We start from the raw sequence: 27325 nt of genomic DNA, 5'->3' as shown, positions 1-27325 counted from the left end.
ATGGCATAATCTTGCAAAAATCAAAGGAAAAGGATAAAGGATGTTCTAATTTCTGTGAGTCTTAAGTGACATGCAGTTTGAGCTCTTGCTGCTGCTCAGCGTCTCAGAATGAGGCTGGAAGGATCCAACCCTTCTGCTATCCACTGGTAATAACTATTTTGCTAAACACTGGCCTCTGCCCAGTGGTCTCTTTGACGGTAGACTTGGAAAGAAGCAAAGCAGAAAACTCGGGCGTAGTCGCTTTGTCACTATACTTCAGGATTAATATCCTGGTCTTCTATTTAGTCGCATGGTTTTAAACTAAAATTTATATTATTGGGAACTTTGGTTACTGTCAGAGATTCAGTCCTAACTATGTGCTCTTTTTATCTGACTGTTCTTTGTCTCACAGTACCTAGAGCACTTCCTCCGACAGCTGAGGAAGCACTTTGCACCAAAAAAAAAAAAAAAAAAAAAAAAAAAAGCTGTTCAGAAAAACAAGCAAGAAAGAAAAACCCACTGACTTACCTGGTGTTCACACCTGCTGACATGGTGTGGTTAGCTGTTGTGGTCCCTTTATGGCCTTGGTCACATCGACTCATCTGTGGGGCTGTCATAGGCCTGGCAAAGAGAAGGTGAGTAACACACTAAAGATTGAATATAACAAGTGCACTGAAACTCTGCTTGTGGGCTGGTGAAACCTAGCACTCATTTTACCATGTCTAAAACTCAACCATTATCCAAAATAACTTGCATATTGTGAGCTCCCATGAGCTCCTTTTCCCCACACTGATGACCAAACACATGCTCAGACCTTTGAAAGATGTGAGTTACCTGGTGAGAACTTCGACACTGTACAAGAGGGCCTGCAAAGAGGTGGCAAGTGCAGCCATAGCAGCAATCTCCTCACGAGCTGCTGTCACAGTCTCTGCTTGAGAGGTTTGCCGCTTGAGTTTCTGCAAGTAACAGGGAACCAGCGCTTCCAAGACCATCAGCATTTGGAGGCTGGAAAAATAACCAATACTTGGTCTGTTATATCCTGTCAATCCTGAAATTTACATCAGGTGGAGGCTTAAGTTTCTATCTGAAAACCCCTGGAACTCCCTCTGGCCTGTGGTTTCATTGCTTCTCACTCGTTAAGCAGCCATGGGCCAAAGAAACTCTTGTATGAGGAACTTCAGGGAAAAAAAATGGCTGATGCATAAAACAATAATAGAAACAGCCTGAACTTTTAAGTATCTTCTGAATAAGTCATCCACTTGCAGGCATTCATTTTCTCTTCCAGAGACTTCTTTCTTCTCTGGTTCCCTCTTGGAGCCTAACCTTTTTGTATTCCTAGTTTACTTTCTCTGTATCTTCATTTTCTTTTCAGCTGCCTGTTTCTGCCCTCCAGTGCCCTATCAATTGCTTCTCTGACGACAGAAACATTAATAACACAACGTGATCCCCACCTGGAAGTGCAGCCTACATTACTGCTGCTCAGGCTGCCACCCAGCTCAGTGCTGAAGCCCAAGACTTGGCCTCACAGGGAATCCTAGTACTTAAGATGCATTTCTATATCCTCTGCCTTGATTTGTCTGCCTTGATTTCTGATGCCATGTGCCACTTTTAGGCCTCATTTGAGTCTCTACAAACCAAGAAAACAAAATCAGACCAGCACCTTCTGAATGATTCAGGAGCATAGGCCACCACTGTCACACACAGCTTGATGGCTTCACTGATCGAAAAGGTCAAGTCTTCATTCCCATAGCAGAAGTCTGAGGGAGAAAAGTATGAGAAAAAAAGATATGAGAAAAGTAGTACACAAACATATTGAATATGAAAAAAAGATAGCACACTCCTTTCTTTCCCCTATTTTCAACTACTTGCTTCTCATGTTAACAATCCCCAGTAGGCTCTTGATTTTTGACAAAAATTAATCTACAAAACAGAAACGTGCTGCACTCCCACTTGCACCCTGACTTCTAAGAACCCAGCAGGTGAGAAACAATTCTTAGCCGGTCAAATCACTGCTGAGCATAAGGCCTACAGCTGCTACTGGAGTCTTGTTTCAAACATCACCCATCACAAGCAAAATCTTAAGCTCACACATGACAAGGACATGTGAGCTTAAGCACAATTTTTATGCTTCCTCTTTTTTTTTTCCTAGGTGTTCCCACCGAACTGGAAATGACACTGATGCACCACCGCTGGAAGAAGATAGTTACATTTCTAAAAATTAAGCTGCTATATTGGCAGCCAGATGACCTCCAGAACAAAAGTGACTGTTTTGCTAGTGATTTGAGAAAAAGGTTTCAAAAGCCTTTCAGTCTCAGACTACAAATTTTACGTACCAAGAAACCAATGTATCCAAAGAATAATATTTGCAATAACGTTACAGTCCCATTTTTATAAGTGACTTTGGTGTACAGGAACTCAAGTTAAAGCTAAGGTCCCAATCTACAGTCTCACTGTCAATATACACTTGGAAAGTGCAAATTTGAAAAATAAGTCAAAGATTCATATAAAAATCAGCCAAAATTACTTCCCTGCAAATCACAAAAACAGCCAAATTTTTAAATGCTGCATTGCATGGATAACCACCAAGAGACACAGTGTCCTGGGCACATCACACAGCCGTATATATTCTGCTTTGTGATAAATCTGCTCCCCTCCTAGAACTCAGCATGGTCAAATGTCTGAATGGCATCCATCACTTACTAGTCATAGTCTGCCCACAGGAGAGGATGCTTTTGTTTCCTGCCCACATGGAACAGTGCAGAGGATGACACTGATCTTGTCAGCATGATAACATTTATTAGGCATCTTTATTCTTCACCCACACATAACAAAATTCAAAATGCCAGGGGCTAGTTTCAGACTAGCACGCTCAATGCAGGAAAAGGAGCTTTGGAATAAAATAAATTAATAATTCCTTTCCTGCAGAAAATATCTAGTGGATGGTGGTAATAAAGTCAACCTTAAAGGATTCATGAGGCATAAGAAACAGGTATTACTACATTGTGGGAGAAGAAAAAGACCCTGAACAAATCTTATTGCATGAAATACACGATTAATCAATAAATAACAAACCAGAATTACTGAACAAAGGATGACTTGCTGTTACCTAATGACTTGAGAGGCTTTTCTGCTTTCACCAGCTCTAAGATGTCCAAAATGTCTGGAGTATCTCCCTCTAAAGACTGCAGCAGGTCAAACAGGCACTGAGCTGACACTCCTTTGCTGGTTCCATTGTTCGTAGCATCCTGTTTCAATGACACACATTTGTGGTTGATTTTCTGAGGACCTGTGTGCATCCCGGGAATCTCAAGGAGTTGGCAACCATTCCTCGCTCTTCCTCCCCCCCCCCCTTTTTTTTTCCTTCTTGATTCAACAGACTGATGCTATAATGGAAGCATAATCTGAAAACTGCACACAGCTTTACTCCCCACAAAAATCAGATCTGTGAAGAAGGATGTGTGTGCTTACAGTGTAAGTGCAGTTAGGTTTGGCAATCCCACTTTAAATTAAAATTCTATTAATTTGTTTTAACTCACTAAAATGTTAAAAAGTGATTAGTGAAGATTTCAAAACATGGCTAATCCAGCTGTATAGTTCACACGTACGAAAATTTGACAGTACGTTTTCTGTTCTTATTGCTGGATTCTAAGAAATGATTTGTGTGTGAAGAGTTACAAATCATTATTGTCCTCTTATAACCTATTTATACACAGAAACTTAAAGAGAAACTACATTTACTAGCCTGGATACCAGTGGCCCATCAACTCAGTGCCCCGCTCAATCAACTGATGAACAGAAGTGTGAAGAAACAAGTTCAGGGAATGGTTCTGTGTAGCACCAAGTGCAGCAAGCCTGTGTTCAGTCTGAACTGTGCTGATGCTCCAGCTGTTTTCTTTTTGTGATCTCTCAGGTGGGCTGTCTGCATACATACGCTTCCCCACACCAAGCCTAGGGAATGCTTTTACTCACAGGGAACTCCAGGAGAGGGGCCACACTTGCGAAGAGTTGCAGAATGAAAGGCTTGCGATGCAGAACGTAGAACTGGCGGCAAGCAAACTCTATTGCTTGGCGTAACTGTGGGTTGCTTTCATAGTCAGCATAAACCTGAGCAAATATAAAATGACATGGAAGTACTACTCCAATGGAGGGGCTCATCATCTCCTCATCCCAGACTGAATCAACTACAGCCTGACTCCAAGTCAGGAGTGCTGTTGATTGCAGAAGCAGAATTATTCCATGTGTCTTTCACAAGATACAATTCTGTATAGTCATCCCAGAATGGTATGTGACATTTTCTTTTTCTTTTTTTTTGACCTTCAACAGAAACTAATTAGTTTCAGAGCTGTAACTCTGATATTCTGTCTGGCAGAAGTGTTACTGAATCAGCAATTTTCCATTACATGTTTACATGTGGCTGCTTATTCTTAGACAAGAACCTACATTTGCCCAACCTCATTAACATCATGTTTGTTTGTTTGTTTTTCATTTTTTTTCAGACTGCCTCTCCAGTTTGTCAAGATAATTTGAACTTCTAGCCCATTCTCCAACACACTGATGTTTCCACCCACTTTAAAGATATTTTAAGTTTTTTAGAGTGGCATTTCCTTCAGAGCTGACCACTGAACCATGCAGCAAACATGTTGCCAAAGATGTGGGATTTGTTTCTCAAAGTTATGTAAACAGTATAACATTGCTAGGAACAACTTCACTGTGCTTCTTTCCTTTGTCCATATCAATTGCCTGTCTGCACATCTCTGCTGGTACAAGTCTTTGGGAGCTTTGGGGCGGGGGTGGTTAGCATTTTCTTGCTATTCGCTGGCAGCAGGTAATGCTGAGATTTTATGGTGGTGCAAAACTCACAATATAACACAAGGCTCTTTGAAGGTTTCCTAAAAATTTTTGTGAGAGACCTTTGCAGAGATGTACTCATTTTTCAGTGGTTTAGTAGCCTGAAGTGTGTCTTGTAGTATGTCTTTAGTACAATCACAAGCCTTTAGGTTGCTTTTGAGGCCACTCAGTGGCCTGCTACACTCACAAGAATTTATTTATTTACTAAATCTCTATTTAGATACACTCTTCGAGCCCTGCAGAAAGCGTTACTGTCTATAGAAGGACTATACTGATATTTCTTTATTTTCAGTATCTCATTTTTCCCAAATATTAACAGAAAAAGGGTATATATATTTATACCTCAAAGTGAAAAGAAACTCCACCTCTAATACTTGCAATAGTTTCCATCACTTACGTGCAAAAGATGTATACATTTTTAAAAACACTTGGTGTAATTTTCTGTTGCTATTTAAATTACAGATTATATATTTATTGTACTTCAAGAAGTTAATATAATCCAGTGTAAGTCAGCAAGTAGCTTGTCTAGATATTTCAACTATTCCCCAAATTTCAGCCATCCCTGGAGGAAAAAAACACCAAGGGAAACCCAGGGTCTGGAAATTTTCAAGAACTTCATATTTCTGTGTGAAAGTAAAGAGAGAGGGAGACAGACATGCATTTACTTAAAGAAGAGAAGCAAACATAGTCATTTACTCAAGAAGATATGTGAATGTAGTCCCAGGAATGCTGATTTGTGCCTTCCCACCCTGATCTGATGTTTGTCTTCTCAGAGCACCCAGAGCCTGGGACCTCGCCAGGACTCATCAGATGGCCACAGTCAGGCATAAAGTTTATCCATTAACTCCCAGTTCTATAACAAAATGCCCGCTCTGAGGTCTTCCCTTGTATTGTTCATGGAAATGGCTCACCTGCAGCATGCTGGGGAGGACCCACTGGTACCCACTGAGGGAGAAGAGGTGGTTAAAGTGCACGGCTGTGTTAATGACTGTGGCAGCGTACTGCCTCAACAAGGCACTGTCTTCAGGGTGCAGGATCAGGGCACCATTGAAGACGTTCAAGAACAGCATGATCTCATCCCCCCAGGGGAACTCGCTAGGCATGCCAAGGAACATCTCCTCCAGCAGCTTAATCCACAAGCTTTTCTGAAGAGTGTCAAGACCAAAGAGCTCTTTTCCAGCTGTGGGGGAGAAGAGGCAACAACAGTCAACTCTGTCTTCAACAGCCAGCCTCACAACACTCCCGTAGGCTAAAGGCTTCTCCAGAGAACCCTTCCACAAACACTGACCTTAGTTCTGCCTTTTCAAAGTGACTGCACCCATCCTGTATTTCTGCAAGTCCTTACAGGGCTTGAGCCAACCATGATTAAAAACAAAGCATATAAAGACTAAGACTGATGAATATCACACAGCAAATCTGCTCCCCTAGTTGGAAATTCTCTTCTTAGAAAGTGAAAGCAAATCTGAGCTCATACATATAAGCATGCAATCATCATCTGTCTCACACAACCTGGATGGCTGCATGGATTTATGTTGAATTTTTATCCTTCAGGTATCCTACACATTACAGGACATCAGTGCATAGCTCCAATAATGCTTCTGAAAGCAAGTGTTTTTAGGGCCTGTTACAGAACTGGCCAATGTTTACCACCCTGCAACAGCGGCCTGTTTAATTCTCAAGTCAGCCTGGAAACTCTACTTGACTTTCAGAGCAAAGTTCCTAAAAAGAGAGCTGTTTCTATATCCCTGCTACAGAGTTTGCCCAATCTTCATTTAGAAGCTGATGCTTCCAAAAAGTGTATTTTGTGCTCTTCTTAATCTGCGGTTATGCACAGTGGGGTCTTACACACTTTCTCTGAACTGTGTTTCATGTGTCTGGGTTTGAAAACACTGACCAGATGGCAGGATGCTCGTGTGGAACAAGCTGGCAACTGGAGTTCTTGAGTTCAGAGAAATCAGTGCAAATACTCCCATGACAGTTACAGAAAAATTTAGGTTAAATGAGACAACCAAAGGTCCCTGACTCAGGCAAGATGAACTTTAAAGCTAATCAGGTGGCTCAAGCTCTTGATTGACTGACTTTTACAAGTCTCTGTGGAAGAAGACTGCACTGCCTCTCTGTTTCTGATTGTAATGTAAAGATTTTTTTTTTGTCCAACTGTGATTTCCTTGGCTGCAATTTGCGTTTGCTGCCTCTTGTCCTTTTGCTGTGCATTTCTGAGAAGAGCTTGGCTGTTCTCACCACAGCGCTGCTTTACTGTAAGTCTGCCATGAGGTGCCCTATCTCATGTCCAAGCTTTCTCTTCTTCAAACTGAAGAAGTCCAGGTCCTCGTATGACCTCTCCTCATATGACAAGTGCCCTGGCTCACTAACCACCACAGCGGCCCTTCCCTAAACCTACTCTGGTTTGTCAAAAACTCCCGTGTTCTGGTGAGTCCAGAACTGGACACAGTATTCCAGCTGTAGCCTCATGCATAATTTTAATACATAATTATATTCTCATCTGGGTCCAAAGAAAGTAACTTTGTCTAGAGATGTCTAACATAGCAAAGCTTTTTCTGCTGTTATGCTTACAAACCAGCAGCTATGTATCATTTTCCCTAGGAAGAGATTTGTCAGCCTTCAGTGATGCCACAAGCCTGTGTGTTTCTAAGGCAAATGAAGTTCCTCAGATAAACCTCCTGGGCCCTGTACAACCACCAGAGAAAGCCATTAAAAGGCCGTACCTTGGGGATCACTGAAGAGTGAGAACTCAGCATCAATGGCACTTCGGGGAAATGAAGGCAAACGGAGCAGATCTTCCTGAAGCATTGATACGTGTGACTGCTTGTGAGCAATGGGGATTTTCTGGGTCAGTGATATAAGGAACAACACCCGCCCCACCTCTTCTAGTTTGCGGGTGAACACCTGGAAGAGAAAAAGAGACAAGGATCAGTATCAGTCTGGTCAAAAAGCTCTTTACAATGTACTCTTTTCTAGGTTAGCTTCCACAGCTTTCTCTGCTGGTAAAGAGACTGCACTCAAGGCCCAGAGGAACCTGCTGAAACTCAGAAAGCACGTGCTGTGCCCTTCTGCTAGAATTTGCAATGGCTGGTGGGTTTTAGCCCCACTCAGCAAAGATGGATTATGTTCATAAAGAAGTTTTAACACCACTTTCTATTTCAGTCTTGTAGAGGACCCTGAATGGCTGTCAAGTGTTTTGCAACTGTGCTGAGTGGTCTTTTGTAGATCAGTGGAAACTGCCTGTGTAAACCCCATGGTGATCAGAGGCAAACCAACTCCAAACTGAAAGCCATACAGTTGCTCTCCGCAAAGTCATAGTCAACGGTCAACATCATGTCTGTTTTTGGCTACCATAATAAAACTATTTATACCAAAGGTTACAAGTTTAACCCCTTCCTTTTTATTCCTGGTTAGTATTGTCCTTTGCAGATATAGCTAGAGCAACTTTTTTTCCCTACTTTTCCCTGTGCTACTGTGACAAGTTTTGCTTTTGTGGAAAACCAAGTATGCAGCTTCCTACAGAGGGAGTGAATTCAATATTGTTGTCTTACTGTTTAAGCAAATAACACCCTCAGGGGTCTGAAGCATTAAAAGCACTGCCCTGATGTTTTAGGTAGGGTTTAGTTCCTACGAGAGAGCTCCTGGAAGCTGCAGAACATTAGCAGGATCAGACAGATTATCATGTCATGAGGCTGGAAGATGGGGAGGACAGTGTCTTTCCGAGACAGATTCAGTGTCAAATGCTCCTTCTCCAGTAGAGCTCTCTATCCGCATGCAGCATGAGTGGAGGTCTTTAAAGGGAAAGGAAAGGTTTATTTACATGATTTGTTTCTGGACAGAGGTGTTCGGTGACAGTAAGATACCTGCTTCTGAATGAGCTCTTGACCCTTTTCGGGATGCATCTGTACCAGGTTGAGCTGGGGAGAAACTGACCTCCGGAAAGGATAAATGTCACGGACATAGGTCTGCCAGGAAAGGAAACAATAAAGTGAATGTTAAACAAATGCAAATTGTAACATCACTAGTTAGAACCAAATAAGAGGCCTTTTAGTCCTTTCAGAAAGTTTTGTGCAGGGCCTTCCAGACACTGTGGAACATTATGTGAAGCTTTTCTGAGAAAGCTAGACAATAATTTAAGAGCCAAGGGACTCCACTTCTGCCTCTGCCCTGTTCTGACAAACTCCCATCTTTCAGCACAACTAAATACCAGACATGTGGTGCCCGCAGGACTGAATTCTGCTTATGGGCTGCCTGTTCTCCTTTAGATAACCCTGATGTTTAAAAAGGGATGAGATGGAAAGGACAAAGTAATCAGTACCTGACCTTTGCCTTACCTTGTTGTAATGAATAAGATTCCATCGCTTATCCATTAAAAAGTAATGAGAAGATTGTGTTTCAGGTATATTAAAAAACTCCAAACACTCCTGTAGGGGAAGGAAGAAAAACATTCTATTACTTATTAGTTATCTTGTAGAAAGACCTAAATATCCAAAAGATGAATATCCTGCTAATAATGTATAAAGGCATAAACCTGCTAGGCTCTGTCACTCTTTTGGCATTAATTCTTATTTCTTTTTAATCATGAAGTACATTACTATGTTTGTGACAATAAAGGCATGCTGGTATCACAGTCCTGAAGACCAATGTTACTTATTTTGGTATCTTCATATTGCATGTATTTGCCTGGCCATATAACCCATATGGGTATTACAGCTTCCATTTCCATACTACATATTTATCAAGTTTTAGAGGTAGGGGATGTACAGAGACATTACAGTTCAGACCTTTCAAAGCACTGACACGCATGTTTCCCATCAAAACTTAATGATGGACAAACCTGAGTCTTTTGTAAGTCTGTTTCTTATGTAGTTCACATAAAGTCATCCAGGAATGTTTGGCCAAAAGGGAAATGACCTGACAACTCCTAAATCCCAACATATCATTCATCACAGCTAATGAGTCATCATTTCTGCTCTTTCTAATCCTGATCATTCTGCTTAGTGTTGATAAAACCAAACACTTCAGTGATTTGTGTATTTATCCAAGGGATCATATACAGCAAATACCCAACAAGCTGCAGTGTATTCAAATGTACTTGCATCTGTGGGGCTTTGGCTGGCTATAAGGTCAGGGCATTTCTATTACGCTTTAATATGGGATTCTGTTTTCTTGCAACCAAGATCTCCTCATACGAAGACAGAATTGCCTGTCACAGCAAGGTGTCTCCCCTGACACTGAACCAGGAAGATGAGGCAGAATGTATTCCTGGCATACAGGTATGTCAGGTAAATGTACTACTGAGCAGTTTGTTCAGTTCAAAAACTCAATCCTACCTTCAGAAGGGCCTCAAACTGTGTGTCCTCATGGACTGGTAACTGAGTTGGGATGTCGCACTCATTCTGTCCATGTACGACAAGGGTCTTTGTGCCTAAAAGAAGAAAAGCAGATGTACTCTTCCTGGGCTTTTACTTACCCCAGTTTCAAAAGACTGCCCATACAGGATAAGTGATAGTTAAAATTCATTCCTGGGCAGACAGACAACGTCAGTCCTGCCTGGAATATGTTATGCAATGTTAGCACAGTCTTGTACTTCTACAGTCAATGAGACATTGATCTGTTCCTAAAACATAGAGCTGGCGACTTTAGCAGCAAGCCAGCTCTGGGGAAGGAACAGGCATAAAAGGTCAAATCTGTTTTTCAGCAAGAAATCTCTTGCTTACTCATGAAGTCCTAGGCTCACAGCACACCCTTCTTGGGCTTTCTTGAGACTTCAATGATAGGTTGCATTACATCAAACAGTCTGAATGGCACAGTCCTAAAAGGATCAGCCTGCCAGTCTTTCACAGCCCAACTGGCACAAAGCCCTGAGTTGAAATAATTGTTCTCATTCACCTTCTGTTTGCTTCTTTCAGAGCTCTTAAAGCCATTTTCTGAATCTCAAGGAATTAGAGGTGGAATTTACTGAGTGAACCCTCAACTCAAGAAAAACTGACTTAGAAAAAGCAGCCATTTGTAGCAGGTCTGATCCAGTTTGACAGATCTCCCTTTTGGTAGAGGGCAGTTATGAACTTAGAAGTGTAGTAGAGGTAAAGACTCTTTTCTTATACCTGGCATTGAGGCAGTCACAAGCAGTTTCACTTCACACTGTTCCTTCTTCATAGTCTGTTTGAGATCCTTGAAAAAAAGGCCTTCAACATAACCCACCACTTCCCAAAGGAAGGTCAGTGTTGCAGAAATGGCATCCATGCCCCATTCACATGGGGTGCGTACAAAATACATGATCAATCCCACCTACAGTTAATAAGAGGAATACCAGGTTATATGCATTCTGACTGTGCAGGGCATTGTATTAACACAGAACAAGAACATGATTCTTCTTTCTTCATTTGGGATAAATGAAACAAACTTACATCCTGAAAGTTTACACATACTGCAGAACAATCTGCCTCTACCAGTCTTCCTTTTTCTTATAGAAGATGAGGAGTGGGGGCAAAAAGGGCAATTACAGTCCAGCCTTAAAAGACATTGTAGATGAGGAAAAGGGAAAACATCTGCAGTAAGAGACTTCTTTGCTTTATGCTCTGATGTGCTGCCACACAGACACCTGACAAACACTAGAAGGCTCCTGGAGTAGCATACATCTTGTCTGGTTTTTCCATCTCTTAACTGAAAAAACTGCAGCAAATGCATTTTCCACAATCATAAAAGAAGCTCCTAGTTTTATTCCAACGGGGCTGTCCAAAAGCAAAGCACTTTCTGAATGAAAATTAAGTAAAATAATTAAAGGTTTCTGACATTGTGACCCTCCTATTCATTTACAACTAATCATCTATGATTTAACTCAGAAATTCACAACAGGAAGTCTAGCAGTTTAATAAAAAGTTAAAGGTTCCTCTTCCTATATGGAATAAAAAGCTGATATAAGCCTGGTATTTTGCATCTACAGCCAGAAGCAGATATGAACCATAAATAAAAAGACACAGAGCACTTATTTCTTTGCAGATTGTGGCATTAACTTCTTATGACACATGCAGATAGAGGTGAGATTATGAGCTGCGCAGTTGACTCACAAGCTACTCACCAAATAGTTAAAAAGGATATGAGACGTCTGCGCAGGAAAGTCCCCAATGTTCAACAAAAGCTTCCTTAACATATACATCAGTTCATCCTAAAAGAAGATCAAATGTTTTCTTTCCATCACAAAATAGAAAATGTATTTCTCCACTTGTCTTCCCCAGCTTTGTTACCTCCCATTTTTCTGCATCCCTTTGGTCAGTTCTGTCTGTTGGTGTGTGAAGTGGCACGCTATGCTTGTGACTGTTCCCATATTTCCCAAAATAAGACCCAGGGCACAACATCCAGGTCAACATCCTTATTTTTCATCGGAGAGAGGCCAATATCTCCTACTGCCGTTTGTCCTGACTGTAGCATCCTGATTCTGCACTTCCCTCCCTGTAATAATACTAATCCTTGCTTACCACAACAAATGGCTGCCTAGATAATGTTGCTGAGACACTGCGAAATCTAGCACAGCTCAACTCAGTAACTGTGGTTGCTGGGTAGGAGATTGGGGCAGAATCTAACATTCCTTCTTCTAGAAGCTGCTTTCTTTAATGCAGACTAATTAATTTCTTAAGGTGGGAAGGAAGGCAGGTAGAAGGAAAAGAGTTTCACTGTCAGCCAAGGACAGACAGACTGAGAGACAAGGCCACGAGACCTTTGAGAAAAAACTGAACAGGATGGCATGGGTGGAGGTAATACGGCCTGTTTTTGATAGAAAGGGTTGTGCTTCACTAAGCATCTGTTCAAGGCTAGGCTTAGAGCAAGTCACATCCTTAGCAGGGGTAAATGAGCTGTGTCCCATTTACATCAGTGGACAGTGCCTGAAGCCAACTGATGGTATGGCCTAAAACACTTTGAAGCACATTATAATTGCAGATGGTCTTCTCCAGAAACTACCCACAGAGGGATTTTGCTTGCAGCTGTTCTCCCCTGCTCTAAGCAATATACAAGCCCAATGGGGAGAAGAGGAGTTTACCTGTCGGTTGCTTATTGTGAGCTTCTCAAGGAAATGGCGCAGGACTGTAGAGGGGTCTTCAATTAAGCAGTTCCACAGGACCTGCTGAGCAACAGCACTTACTGTAAAACAGAAAGAAAACACAGTCAGAAAGAAAACAGAAATAAAACATGGTCTTTCCCTTAGAAAAGCCTTGAAATGGTGCACTTAGATGCAAATGCTCCTAACCTTTTACTACAATTAGCATTTTTGTACTGAAACACACAGGAGCTACTTTGAAGCACTATGATTCCTGTTCACCACTGCAGTCATTTGAAGCAAAAATCTAATAAAAGAACCATAAGGGTTGTAAGGGACCTCTGGAGATCATCAAGTCCAACCACCCTGCTAGAAGCAGGTTCCCTACAGGAAAGCATCCAGGCAGGTCCTGAATTTCTCCAGAGAAGGAGAATTTTTTTACACTGTAAAGAAGTTCTCATGCATGTTTGTGTGGAACTTCCTGCGTTCCAGTTTCTGGCCATTGCCTCTTGTCCTATCGCTGCCTTCCCTAAATTCTGGTGATAGGATAGGAATCACTTCAGCACTGTAGTCAGAAAAATAATAAAGCAATAACTGCTTGGATTCACAACTCCATATGGGCAAATATGTCAATTAAAAAAAAAAATCATATACTTCATGCATGGAAACGCCACCTCATGGTGATTCACTGAGTGACTTTATCTGGTATTAATGGACAGTTTTAGATAGTCGGCAGGGGATTATGTTGATGATAAGCTCCCCAAAGTGTAATTAATCGCAGCCCTGTGAAGATTAACAACAGCAGAGAATTATTCGTTGTTTTGCTTTCAGTGCTCAGTTCTTTGTCACAAAATGACATATTATTTAGGTGACTGGCTACACCCACCAAAAACTGAATAAAGAATGTGACAGAAAGTTAAGTGTGCAATCACCCATCATGATGAGCGATGAGAAAGGAAGAGCAACAGTCCACCATCTATAAACATTTAAGAGACACAAATACAGAAGAATCTATTATTACTTTACAAATACATGGCAGACCATAAACAAAATGTTAGAACTGTGTATAGCTGGATTTCCACTTGTCATAGGATCAAACAAATATTGGTGGGAATAGGCTTCGGGACGTCTCTAGTCCAAGTCCTGCTTGGAGCAAGACTGTCACCAACACCAGATTATGTCAATCACAGTGCTGTCTAGCCAAGGCTTGACAGCTGCTGTGGAAGGAGATGGATGGAGATTCCATGGAGACTGCACTATGCTCCTGGTAGACAAGTTCTTTCCTAATTTTTATCCTGAACCCCCTAAGTTGCAACCTGTATGGTAGAGTTCCTGTTTGTTTCCGTTTCATTACACAAAACAAGCCCAGCTTCCACAATCAATCCTCACAGAACACCTGTTTTAGGCCTCTTACTGTCCTGGTATCCCCTTGCTAGATCTTTTCCAGCTTCCGAACATCCTTCTTGAACTGGGAGCCTTTTCAGGGTCCCAAAAGATAGCAGATATCATTTGAAACCCAGAGCAAAGAACATAAAGAGCCTACAAGATCACATTTCTGTTGACCACCCATTTGCCACTAGTTTGTGAGGATTGAAAAGGTTATTCATAAGCTTTGTAACAAATATACATCATACTCATACCATACTACTACTAGGAAACATGAACTATGAGCAAATACAAAGTTGTATTACACCTGTTACCACTTTAGTTATGACACCTAACAAATGAAAATATTTTAATGCTGGCAGGTTTTGCCACTCCTAAGCAAGAATCACTTGAAGTGTAATCTAGGTCAATACCAGCTACTCCATCCTCCCGGACTTCTCCGTCTTCCATCAGATGGACAATGGGGAGCACCGCTGCACAGATGCATGCTGGAAACACAGCCTGAGGTGGTTGTGGCATGTGATGGTTTGGAGTATGCTCTGTAGTGTGTTCTTCATCTGGAGCAGTAAGAAGAGTAGAAGGTAAGTGTCCATGAATAAGCTGTGACACTGCACAGGCAGGTCAGATAAAAATTCATGTTAGGTGCTGAACAAACAGAAGAAAATGACAGGCTGCCTGGTCACCGTGCAAGCACAGCAGCTTTACTATTATCTCCAAGAAGAAACAGCATCTCCAAGTCAACTTCTTGATCAAGAGTTTTCCTTGTCATTGTTATCTTTTCTAATTTATATTTCTTTTCTTCTAGACATTACATTTTCTTTTTTAGGAAATCTCATTTCATTACCATTTTTTGGCCACAGTGATCTCCAAGGCATGACTCAGTGTAAATGAAACATGAAAGGTAAAGGAGAACATTGTGACAGGAAGAATGAATAAAATAATTCATGGCAGTAATTTATTATAAAGAGTTCAAGCCTGAGAATACATTCAGCAAAAGAAAATGTCATCAGCTTTAAAGGTTAGCAGGAAAGGCTTCCGATGAGTGAAATCCTAGGAAAGTATATTCCAAAGTGAAGTCAACCAACCTTCTGCACTGACTGCTGAGCGCACTGACCAGACAGAGCCACGGCGGAAGGAATAGTTCCTATGAGATGTACTGGAGGTGCAGGAAGGACTCACAGAGAGACGGCGGGAGGCCAGGTTGGCAACTTCTTCTACTGACAAAGAGAATGGGAAACGTCAATCCAGATCTAACTGACAGACCTTAGGGAGCTTTCAGAAGGAGAGCACTTGCAACCAAACTGGAACGTTGAAAATTCAAGTCAGTTAACACTCAGAAGGAACAATTTCAGATCTATAAAGAGTAGGCAGGCAATTTGCTCATGCTTTGAGAAACAGCTGAATATTGCTCCATAGGAGTGTTCAGTGCTTTGGTGAGTCACATTTTAACTGAGGTGGCTCTGTGCTTCTCTTCATCTACATCCTATTATCCATCATGGGTAGTGGTGCTTAGTTTTTCTCAAGAATTGGGAATTCTGCTCACATACTTGCCAATGCATGTTTAGATCCAGACACCAGTGTAATTACCTAATTGCATATGCCTTGTAATGGCTTCAATAAAATCTTTGTGCTCTGTTAGCTTGAACCAATGGAAAACCTCACACATCGACTACGTTTTCAGGGCACAACTCATGCCATGTAACTTTAACCATCTGAAACTTTATTAATGAGTTTGAGCTGGTCATCTAGACCCTCCCCTCTAGATACCACACAGACAGAAAATTCTGGAGGCAATTCAGTCTGTCCTAAGCCATCTGTCTTAAGACAAATACTGCCAAATACCACCATCCTTTAGTTATCAATGGGTTAAAGTTAAGAAAGAAAAATTTCATTCTTTTTGTCCCATACTCTCATTGAGTTAAAATCAGACCTCCCAAAATGCTGGAAGCTTTGATATATTAAGAGCTCTGAAGTTACACTGAAGCTGGCTGAGGGGGAAAGGGGTAAGCGGGGCTCGGGACACAGTGAGTGTGCAATGTATCTCAGGTTTTGTGCTTTTTTTTTTTTTTTTCCACTTATTTTTAGTTATGATTTTTTCTCAGTCACTTAGACTCTTCAACAAATGAGTGTGGCTGCTCACCACCTTTACAGAAGTATTAAAATGTGGTAGTACTTGCTCATGCACTGATGTGGTGAGCACACCAAAGCAGGAACTTTCCTAGCACTAACGATTGCTCTTCCTGGATGTCACATCCCTACACAGTGCTGTATGTTGGTGGCAGGTGCTCCCTGGTTCCTGGAAGGCATTTCTTGGCCCTGGAGCACACCTTCTTCTTCCTGCTCTGAGCTTGGTGTGCAGGTTGGCTCATAGCAGGCCTCCTGAGTGATTGGGATGGCAGTGATGAGACTGGCTTCCCGACCCAGGCGTTTCTTCTCTTCCTCCTGCTGCAGGTTTTTTAGGATGTGCTCTGCTCGCTGATGGGAACGTGACACTGCTCTGGCTGAAAAGGACTTCTGCCAGGAAGAAAAGAGAAGAAGCACAGCCTGAAGCTGTTGGTTAAGATGCACACATCCTAGGTTTTCCACTAGGGTCCTCAGTGACATTCAGCAACTCTGTTTGTAAATACAAATCAAAACAGTTTTAGTTACAGCAGGAGCTATGTCTATAACAAGCCTTGGTGCTGACTTCTCCCACGAGGAACCGCACAAATTGGCACATAGGAAACTGTCAGACAGTTCAAGTGAACTAATTCTTTGGGGAGGTAGCAGCTGTCTGCTCCTAAGGTCTAACTTACTGTCTCTCACAGGCCATGTGTTATACAGTAGAGTGCCCCACTGAACAAACAGACAGAAAAGCCTTATGCTCATGCAGAACGCCCCGTGCCCCATATGGACAGTATACTGACTAAATCTTCTCCAGCAGAGGATGACAAGCAAACTCAGAGTTTAGGCCACATCTTTCGGTTTTAGTTCCCTCCATGCCCTTACTGAGAAACAGCAATACTCACCCTCATGATATAGAATCATAGAAGGGTTTGGGTTGGAAGGACCTTAAAGCCCATCCAGTTCCTGCCTGCTGCCAGGGGCAGGGACACCTCCCACTAGATCAGGCTCCTCAAAGCCCCATCCAGCCTGGCCTTGAGCACTGCCAGGGATGGGGCATCCACAGCTTCTCTGGGCAACCTAGGCCAGTGCCTCACCACCTTCATAGCAAAGAATTTCTTAGTGTGTAATCTTTATCTCCCCTCTTTTAGCTAGAAGCCATTACTCCCTGTCCCGTCACTATTGTCCCTGACAAATAGTCCCTCTCCTGCTTTCTTGTAGGCCCCCTGTGGATACTGGAAGACTGCTATAAGGTCTCACTGGAGCTCCAAGCTGTACAACCCCAACTCTCCCAGCCTGTCTTCATAGGAGAGGTGCTCCAGCCATCTGAGCATCCTCGTGGCCTCCTCTGGACCCGCTCCAGTAAATTCCTGTCCTTATATTGGGGGACACACAACTGTCTATGTCTGGGGGTCCCAGATATCTCTGCTTACCGACTGGTCTTCATTGATAGGGTCTTGCACACTCCCGCTGCACTGAGGAACCCAGGGGGGATCAAACATTGGCACAGATGGCATCCCCAGGACCGGGGAAGGCAAAGTGAAGTTTATACTTGGAGGAGGGATCTAAACAAAGCCATAAAAGACATTCTGTATGACAGCATACTAATATTAATGTTTGTAGTGCTAATTAAATACGAGCACAAGTACCCAAGACATAAATTACCTCTGCAAATTATTCCCACCTCTGCATTTCACTACAATGTAAGACTGTACGACAGACAGATTTCTTTCTTTCTCTGGTGTTCATCTTAACCCCATTATGCTTCTCCCATTTTTAAACAGGAGTTCTACACATCATCTCCCCCCTCTGGTATGACTTCCATGACGATTTCTTTCTCTAAACTGATTTTGAGGCAATTTCATGGCAGCATGTCACAACATGTCTACCCCAGAAGACAAGCCACACATGGCAACGTTGTGTTTCATGCGTTCTATCTACCTTAAAGATCTGTTGTGCTCCTTCTTCCATCCTTGGCCAGACTTGATATCTAAACCTCCAGAGTGTGTGAAATTTGAGAATGGCATTCAGTCTTTGCACTGTCTCTGGGTGATGAAATTCGGACATCAGCATGTCAGAAACAGCCTCTGGCACTTTCACGGCACACAGCAGGAACATGGCAGCTGCAGGGAGAGAATATCTGATCATCTGTTTTGCTTATTACTGTATTTATCTGGCAGGAAAAATTGCAGCTGTATAAACTCCCACCAGAAAGAAACTTTGGCTCCAAAAATAAAATCAGCAGTCTACCAGGTTTAGCAAAAATTGTACTGCTTCATGAAACCAAGCCTGTGTGATTCTACCTTTTGGAGCCATGCAGTGTTTTAAGTGCGATGCTTTTAAAAAGTTCTGTCAAATCTGCTTTTAAAATAAAATACAGCTTCGCTCTTCTCACTTACATCTCAGTCATGAGTGGTTTAAATTAAGAAGCATCTCTTAGCAGGACTAATTCAGTTTGGCTTTCTAATTTTTTTTTTCTGAGTGCCTTTTGCGATGATTAGTAAAGGCTGGTTTAACAGCTCAGCCTTTCCCTCAGTGCAGGAGGCAGTGGCCCAACAGCAGACTCACTTGTTTATTTTCATGGGATAAAAACAAAGGTTCTTGTCTACCTAGGCACCAAGCAATGACTGCAATCTGCTCAAAGACAAAATTGAGCTGCTATATATTGGGAAGCAAAGGACAAGATCACAATGGAGGACAGCACAACAGAAGTTGAACTGGTCCATAGTTGCTTCATTGGAGCATATTTGAATATAAACAGACATAGTTCAACTCCAGCCCTGGGGAGGCCAATTAATTTAGATGTGTATCTGAGAGGTACTGAGCAGGAACCAAAGGAACAGTGCTGCTGTAGGAGTTTTGTGGGTGTCAGCACCCACGGCTTCTTTGACCACTAGCTTACCACAGAAAGACTGGAGGCAATTTGTCTAGATTTGGTGACAGTTCCTCTCCACAGCAGAGAGAGGACATTTGACATTGTTTGCCTCACCGCTTTTCAGAAGGTGCAAGGCATGAGAGCTGTGCTAATGGGATGCAGGCAGAACACGTGCAGAAGAACATGGCTGCTCTTTGACTGCTTAGGTCCTGCCTTGCACTGCAGAGGTTCCTGGTTCTGCTCCAGCATCATTCTCCAAATCTGCGGAGCCCCTCCTGTTTCACTATCTCAGAGAATGTTCCACTCTTCATTGTTTTAACTGCATCTATGTCGGGTCTTAGTAGGGCTGGTGTATCAGTGGGAGCTCATGCTGAAAGCTCTCCATACCCCCAGAAAAGAAATACATCCTGGAATGGGGTCAGTAGATGGTGCTGTTGTCCAGTAACACAGGAGTTTCTTTTACCCAGCTTGGGGACAGCAATGTTGTGAGTGTTCAGGTCTGCCCTTGATGACTGATTTATGCTGGGGCTGAAATCACTCTTGCTAACAGGACAGCTATCTACAGACCCTCAAATGGATTTTAATCCTCCCTTCAAGAAAGGGAAAAGGAGGAAGATGTATCTAACAGGCTGTATTGGAGGAGCAGCCAGCTAGAACTCCTCAGAAAGAGCAGCAAAGCTTTATTACCTTCTCTGTGAGCCCGAGCAAGGTTTTGATATAGGAAAAAGAACAGTCAAAATTATTCCTCCAGAAAGGAACCGAAGGGGGGGAAAGGAGTGCAGCCTCAGGTAGCTTGTTTCCTTCATTTTGCTCCTCTCTATTCCTGTTTACACATTTGGCCCGTGTATTGGGTTTACATGGTGAGGTGTTGGTAGCGGAGGGGCTGTAGTGTGGTGTCTGTGAGAAGAGGCCAGGGGCTGTCCCTTTGTTGGACAGAACCAGTTCCAGCTGGCTCCCAGATGGAGCTGCTGCTGGCCAAAACTGAGCCCATGAGCTGGCTGAGCCCCTGTGAAAATGTATTTATGAGGGCAAAAAATGCTGTGCAGCAGCTGCAAAAGAGAGGATTGAGAAAAAACAGGAGAAAACCCTGCAGACCCCAAGATCAAGGGAAGGAGGAAGGAGTGCTCCAGGCAGAGAAACAGTTCCTCTTGCAACCCAAGGAGAAAACCATAGTGATGCAGGCTGCCCCCCTGCAGCCTGCGGAGGGGAGCCCATGCTGGAGGAGTCTGTTCCTGAAGGACTGCACCTTGTGGTACAGACCTGTCCTGGGGCAGTTCTTGAAGAACTGCAACCCCTTGGAAGGACCCATGTTGGGGCAGTTCATGAAGGACTGTGGGAGGGACCTCCCCCATGGGAGGGACCCCATGCTGGAACAGGGGGAAGAGCCTGAGAAGGAAGGAGCAGCAAAGTTATGAACTGACGTCAACCCAATTCCCCATCCACCTGCACTGTTCAGGGAAGAGGAAGATGTAGAAGAATCAGGAGGAAGATGAGCCTGGAAAGAAGGGGGAAATGGGGAGAAGGTGTTTTCAGTTCTCGGTATCCTAATCTGTTATTAAATGGCAGTAAAATAAATCAATCTTCCGCAATGCAAGTCTGTTTTGCCTGTGACAGTAACTGGTGAGCAAATTCCATCCTTATCTTGACCCTCATTTTTTTCCCTGTTATTTTCTCCCCTTGCCTTGCTGAGGAGGGGGAGTGAGAGCATAGCTTGGTGGGCATCTGAGGCACTAAAGAGGACTGCAGTAGGTTAGCTTTGTCTGGTCTCTTGCTGAGATAAAAGCCCTTTAATGAGAGAAAAATAAAGGGTGCATGTGGAAGAAAAAAAGATTTATTCTCTACTCCCCATAAGCAGGTGATGCCCAGCCACTTTCTGGGAAGCAGAGCCTCAGTATGAAGAGCTGTTGCTTCAGAAAACAAATGCCTTCATAATGAATGTCCCCTGCCTCCTACTCCCTTCTTTTAGCTTTTACTGCTGAGCACAACATCGAATAGTATGGAATAAGAGACCTTTTGGTCAGTTTATGTCAGCTGTCCTGGCTATGTCCCCTCCCAACCTTTTGACCACCCCCAGCTCGGTTGGTGACTTTGTTGGAGGCAGAGGGTTGGAGAGACAGCCTTGATACTGTGAAAGCACTGCTCAACAGTAGGCAAAATCATCAGCACTGTTCTAGCCACAAATGCAAGGCACAGCACTATACAGGCTGTAATGAGGAAAGCTAACTCCATCCCAGCCAGACCCAATACACCTGGGAAACGCAAAGGTGAAGAGCACAGAGAAGGCCCATGGGCTAAAGAAGTGCACTGTGTACTGGAGGAACAGATAGAAAGTGAAGAAACCAGAACTGATGAAGAACACTGAATGCAGATTCAAACAATGGACTTCAGGGCAGAATTTATTGCTGCCTGTGGAAAATGAAGGACTGGTAAGCTAGATGGAAGTGTGAGGGAGAAAGAAGTCTGAGAACACTTCAAAGCTCTTGCATGGCCAGCAGCTTTTGATAAAAATACCCATAACTTAATCTCCACTGTAAAAGCATCTGTGATGGCTCCCTTAGGTGTACAAATGTGGGGAAGATGGCAGTGTTTAAGCTATTCGCTTGGGTGGGTGCTGGGAGAAGAGAAAGGTAGAATTTGAAATTTGTGGGAGATTGGCTTGGATATGAATTTGATTGCTTTAATTTGTGGTTTGTTTAAGAAATCTGTATCTTGCATCTGAGCCATGTTCACTGTTGCTAGGGTAGGGTCCTGTATTTAGACAGGACAATAAAACTAGAAGGGACCTCCTGAGTCACATCATCTAATTCCTTTCACAAACTATTAAACCTGAACGCATTTGCTCTTTTTCCCGGTGGTTAGAAATCTTGTTTTCCAGCTGAAAGAAGTCATACTCATCTTTATGCTACCATGGCTTAAACATTTCTTCTTCCTTGCCAGGTCTACAGTATTTATGCAAAGCAAGAGTATTGCCTCTCAGTCTTCACCTCAATCAATTAAATAAATATCCTTATCATATAGATTCTTCATTCTTCCTCCTGTCCTCACAGTCTTTCACTGTACCTGCCCATGCAAATGTCTCTTTCTTCAGCAATCGGAATTGTGCCTAAACATGCTGTGCTCTAGGTAATTGTAGGATATGCTTAACAACAGCATCAATACTTTTTATCTCCAACAAAATACCTCTTCTAACACATCCTGACTGCATTTATTGCTTCCACATCTGAATTCTGCTTGGTAACTCACAGTCATCCTGTGGCCAACTGATACACACTCTGAACTCCTCTGCATGCCTATCAGTTCCATGGGAAAAGATCCAAACTCGTAACAGAAAATTCACTGCTAGTTTGTAAGGACAATCTTACATTGTGTAGTAACAGATTTCATCCTCTTTTTGGAGTTCCTTTTCCAAGGTAACACACTCACAGGTATGTGATATTCTCATATTCTTCAGTAGTAGAGATGCCTCTCAATTATGTGCTATCAGCAAATATTTGCACAATCTAATACCAAGTGGGAATGTAAAATTTAAATACCATACCATATGAATACACATTAAGAAACACTGCTGTTTCCATGCAACAGGAGAATTTTTCTTTCAGCACAACAGAAGTAGCTATGACAGTTCCACTTCCATTCCATTTCCCAGTTTTTGCATCAGCTCTTAATTGGTACTAACAATTTCCATGAGGCAACAAACCAAATACTTCAGTAAACTCTGGTCAGATTATATCACTGTTTTTCCTCTGCCTAGAAACCCTAGAAACACAAATCACCAATTTTATTTCTCTTATCATCAACCACAACCAGGGCTGTGCAGATTGTCTTCCTTCTGACCACTTCTTTTATACAGAACGCAAAAGCACGTGGTCTATGAAAACCAAATAGCCATCAGGAAACCCTTAGTGTCATTAAGACCTCCTCCACTAGAGAGCTGTTTTGCAAGGCCCTGTGACCTGCTGTGAGTTGATCTGTCTGGCTAGCCACACTAACTGATCTGGTTCCCTTACCTGCTGCTCCAGCCATGTGCTCATCCACACTGAGAAGGAGCTCCCATGCTGCAGGCTGGATGTCCCCATACATCTCTTCTGTGAGGACAGGAGCTGCTTTGATTAGCAGTGACAAAGGTGCAGGGGAGAGGCTCATTACCTGGCGGAAAAACAACAGCCACAACAACAAAAAGCTGTGCCTTACAGCTGAGCTGTATAATCCATCCCCAGTGAACAATACACTCAGTAAAATTAAAAAACAAACAACCACAAGCACCCTAGTTTTGGACTGCACATTACTCACTGATTGCTTCTAGTTTCAGCCATTTCAGATAATGTTCCACAGAAAAATGTTGCTTTTAGCCTACACTAAAACAGCAGTGTTTGCAAGCTAGTTCCATGTCTGTTGCTGGTCACATATGTCACCAAAGTATGGATAAAGAGGACAAAAAGCAAGCAAAACTCTTCCAAGGTGATGCACAAACAGTGATATATACCCATGAAAATCCCACAGACTGTGACCTGTGAACAGACCATTGATTCTTCAGGAACATGGAACAAGAAAGAACATAGTAAACTACTGCTGTACACTGGCAGGTTGTTTCTAAACTTACTTCTGGATTCATTTTTATTTTTTGTATCCCCAATCTTGATGCACTTATCTCCATGGGAAGCCAGAGATGCTTATTACCATTTAATGGAGCTACAAGTTTAAAGGACTTTTTTTGACAGGAGTTACCTCAAGAGGCTTAAATTTAGCATTACTCAGCTGGGGAAAACATGCAGGGCTGAATTAATCAATATTCAGCAACAACAGTTCTTTCCTTCACACAGGCTTAAAGATCCATACATGTTTTCCTTCCTGTTGCAGTTTGACCTGACATTTATGTAGCAATCTCCCCAGCCAGCATACGGCCCAGTCAGTACCTGATGCCTGATATATTTTAACATTCCAGAGTCCTTCTTTCCTTCCAAGTTGATATCGATCACTCTCTTCTTTAGAGAGGGAGTTCTGAGGCATGACTTGTCTGAGCACTGAAAGGAAAAAAACAAAAAAGAAAGTGGAGTTCACATTTTGATTTCCCAAAATTTAGAAAGGGAGATCACAGATAAAAGAAATTTCCACACGCTACAAGCTGCCTAGTACCAGAGGTGCAGTACAAAACCTTCTCCAGTGCTAGCAACATGCCTTGTATCAGTTGGTGTATCTCGGCCCATTTTCTTCTCTTTTTAACACTGCTTTTCCCAATAAAAGATTAAAGCAGTAGCCTGTGAACCAAATCATGAATGTGAATATGCTTTGTGTAATCTTCACAGGTGGTACAACCAAGTATTTAAGGTGAACAGCACTTTTAGCACTAAGAGGCACAAAGTCCACAGCTTCCCCCCAAAAATCCAACTCAGCCGTTTGCTATATAGAGCTTAAAAATTCCTCTTAGCTACACTTATCTTTTCTTGTTCCTCAGAAAGCATGTGACAACTCGCTTCAAGACTTGAGCTCATGCCAGCCTGAGAGACGTCCCTAGCAGATTGCCAATGACAGTGACAAGGACAGATCCTGTTCATTATTCACAATACCAGGCACCTTTCCCAGAATGGCAGGTTTCCCTAGACTTTTTCAAGTTGGTGGTCTGTTGATTAAAACAGGGTCTCTCAATTATCAAGGGGCTCATGAGCCCCATGGAACACACAGCCTGACCTGCATAGTGCAGCTACCTCCAACCTTTCATACTGCAAACTGTGAGGGTAAAGGAGAGGTCCCTCTGGAACCCAGATAACTGGAAACGGTACCCAGGCAGTCAGAGAATGACAGCACTTCAGGTATACCAGAGCATGAGGAACAGAGGAGGCCTACAGTTATGTAAGATACTAATGTGATCAATTGCTCTTCTGCAGCGAGGTCTGTACAAACACAGGACATGTGTTTGGAGGAAACCTTATTGCCTCCCAAACTCTTTTTTTCCTTGCTGTTGCTTAATGGCCATGACGGTTTGAAGGATGATGAAACATATATGACACTGCTTTGCAATTCAAAGCTGGAGATGAAACAATACACAGTAACACAGTGTTCTTTTGCTACCTGTTCTTTTGCCAGCTGCTCATCTCAAGCCTGCTTTCTGTGGAGAAAGCAACTCTCTCTCTTCCTTAATATCTAATTGATACACTGCTTTTTCTGTGCCAGAGGGAATATATGAGGGGTAACTCTTTCCAGGAAAGCAGAATCATTATCTCTTGTTTCATCTGCTCTGTGCTTTGCCTCATAAAGATACCCTTCAAATTCTAACTTGGCAAGAAACAAACAATCTGCTGGTTGATAAAGAAACATTTTAAACTTGTCTCATAACTCCTACATCCACTTATATGGATGATAGCCTCTTTGCCTAACTGAAATCTTGATGAGATTTTCCTGAACACTTTTGCTTTCAATGTTACTGCTAAGCAGTTGGATGACTCCACCATTACTGGTACTCAGAATCCGTCATCTGTCCTCTGTAGTCAAGACTATGAAAGTATTTACCAGACACTGACATTATTCAGTTGGTACCTCTGTGGGAATTTTACTGAAAGCACAAATCTATTTCCACTGAAGATAAAGGTGCCACTCCTACGGCAAAAAGGGCACAATCTTGTTTATCTTGCAGAACTGATCATTAAAAGTGTGTCACTAACGACAGCGTAACATTAAAGACTAATGAATGCAACTCTTGGAACTGATCTGGGAGTTCAGACCTAAAAGAAAAGTTATGCAAGATTTTACAAGAATTTCAAGAATGATTCTTATTAACAGACAAGAAGGAACAAGAAAAAAAGGGACTAGACTCTAGGGGCTGATCAGCAACCAACATTCTTCCTAAACAACACAGATTACATTCTTTCCATAGTGCTAAATGACTAAACAGCTTTTTAAGCAGGACTGGGTTTAAGAAAGTGCTGTGTTCATTTTGTCATGAAAGTACTCTGTCTGAATGCATTATGCAGTCCTTGAAGGTAATTATGCCCTGTCCAGAAAAATAATAATAAAAACAAACAAACAAACAAACAAAAAAAACACATGAAAACAGTCTGCTTTTTCCAACTACTCACTTCCTTTTGCTTTTTGCCTCTTGCAGCACTGTTCAATGTGCTGTTTTCTCGGAGAGAGTCCACTGTGTCTCCATACAGGAGTTTGATGGCACGGACAAGGCGAGCACAGGACCGGCTGTGATGGAGGTAGCAGTGTGGGTGACAGTAGTCAATGTGGGTACATATGAAACTTTGTTGATTGCATAATAGGATCATAACCTTGAAAGGAATAAAAGAGGACAGTTACCTATAGAAAGGAGAGTTACACAGAGAACTGCACAGCTAGTGATGGGGATAGTCAAGCTGACTTCCACAACCTAGCCAGGGAGGCAAAAAACTCAACACAGTCTTTTGAAAAGTTAAGCCTGTCTGTGCTGAGCTCCATACTTGCTAGTAGTTCACAAAATGACTGGGCACAGCTAAATAAATATCAGTGTTAACAAAGAAGACAAAGAGACAGAGCTGGTGTAGATATGTAGCAAGATTAAGGGCTAGTAGCAAGATTAAGGTTGAGGAAAACAACATTCTCTTCAATTCTCTTCAGAAAAGCTGTTGTATCACCACTCTCAGATGAGGGCTTAGACTAGAAATTGTCAACTACTCAATCATCGTCAAATCTGCAAACACAGCAAGTTCACCTGTTAGTTTCCTTCAATGAAAAGGAAACGAAATGCCTCAGTATGCTCTCAATCAGGAATAAGTTGCACCAGTGGTTACTGTATGCTTCCCTTGGTATGCCCATCCAGCCTAGCTTTATGTTAGCTGTCTCAGTTATAATTTCTTGTGGTGGTGCCATATGGCAGCAGGGAGATGCAAAAACCATCTAAGAATAAATATTTGGGCATTTAGCTATATTGAACCCTGCTCTGCTGCAGCAACACAACTATTAGTCCCTAAACTAATTAATTAAAAGCAACCTTGGGTAAGTCTACACTTCAGTGCACACACCCAGGTGTTAAAGACCTGTACGCAGGTCTTCATGTCACGCACAAAACCAGCCACTTGGAAGCATTCTGAGGAAAAACCCAGGGGTTTTCCCCCCCCCAT

At 42.4% G+C, this 27325-nt stretch overlaps 1 protein-coding gene across 12 annotated transcripts in view; it reads right to left on the bottom strand.

Moving 5' to 3' along the window:
• The window catches only part of UNC80 (unc-80 homolog, NALCN channel complex subunit), a 127706-nt gene that overhangs the window by 32593 nt on the left and 67788 nt on the right, over positions 1 to 27325 (bottom strand). For 10 of the 12 annotated variants that reach the window (XM_035332012.1, XM_035332013.1, XM_035332009.1 and 7 more), the window contains 21 exons: positions 26300 to 26497; positions 24143 to 24250; positions 23237 to 23375; positions 18296 to 18477; positions 17788 to 17919; positions 16579 to 16765; positions 15337 to 15468; positions 14665 to 14808; positions 12869 to 12969; positions 11912 to 11998; positions 10938 to 11121; positions 10164 to 10258; positions 9165 to 9254; positions 8694 to 8795; positions 7554 to 7734; positions 5739 to 6007; positions 3949 to 4083; positions 3086 to 3224; positions 1640 to 1736; positions 814 to 984; positions 508 to 600 (listed from right to left, as the gene is read on the bottom strand). In XM_035332012.1, coding sequence (XP_035187903.1) covers positions 508 to 600; positions 814 to 984; positions 1640 to 1736; positions 3086 to 3224; positions 3949 to 4083; positions 5739 to 6007; positions 7554 to 7734; positions 8694 to 8795; positions 9165 to 9254; positions 10164 to 10258; positions 10938 to 11121; positions 11912 to 11998; positions 12869 to 12969; positions 14665 to 14808; positions 15337 to 15468; positions 16579 to 16765; positions 17788 to 17919; positions 18296 to 18477; positions 23237 to 23375; positions 24143 to 24250; positions 26300 to 26497 — 2966 coding nt within the window. The remainder of the gene's footprint in view (positions 1 to 507; positions 601 to 813; positions 985 to 1639; positions 1737 to 3085; positions 3225 to 3948; positions 4084 to 5738; positions 6008 to 7553; positions 7735 to 8693; positions 8796 to 9164; positions 9255 to 10163; positions 10259 to 10937; positions 11122 to 11911; positions 11999 to 12868; positions 12970 to 14664; positions 14809 to 15336; positions 15469 to 16578; positions 16766 to 17787; positions 17920 to 18295; positions 18478 to 23236; positions 23376 to 24142; positions 24251 to 26299; positions 26498 to 27325) is intronic. The other 2 variants (XM_035332007.1, XM_035332015.1) reach the window with 1 other exon arrangement.

The sequence above is a fragment of the Oxyura jamaicensis genome, chromosome 7 (assembly GCF_011077185.1).
Source record: "Oxyura jamaicensis isolate SHBP4307 breed ruddy duck chromosome 7, BPBGC_Ojam_1.0, whole genome shotgun sequence".
NCBI classification, from domain to species: domain Eukaryota; kingdom Metazoa; phylum Chordata; class Aves; order Anseriformes; family Anatidae; genus Oxyura; species Oxyura jamaicensis.
The sequence above is the reverse complement of the archived record's forward strand: the minus strand, read 5'-3'. Positions and strand labels throughout refer to the sequence as shown.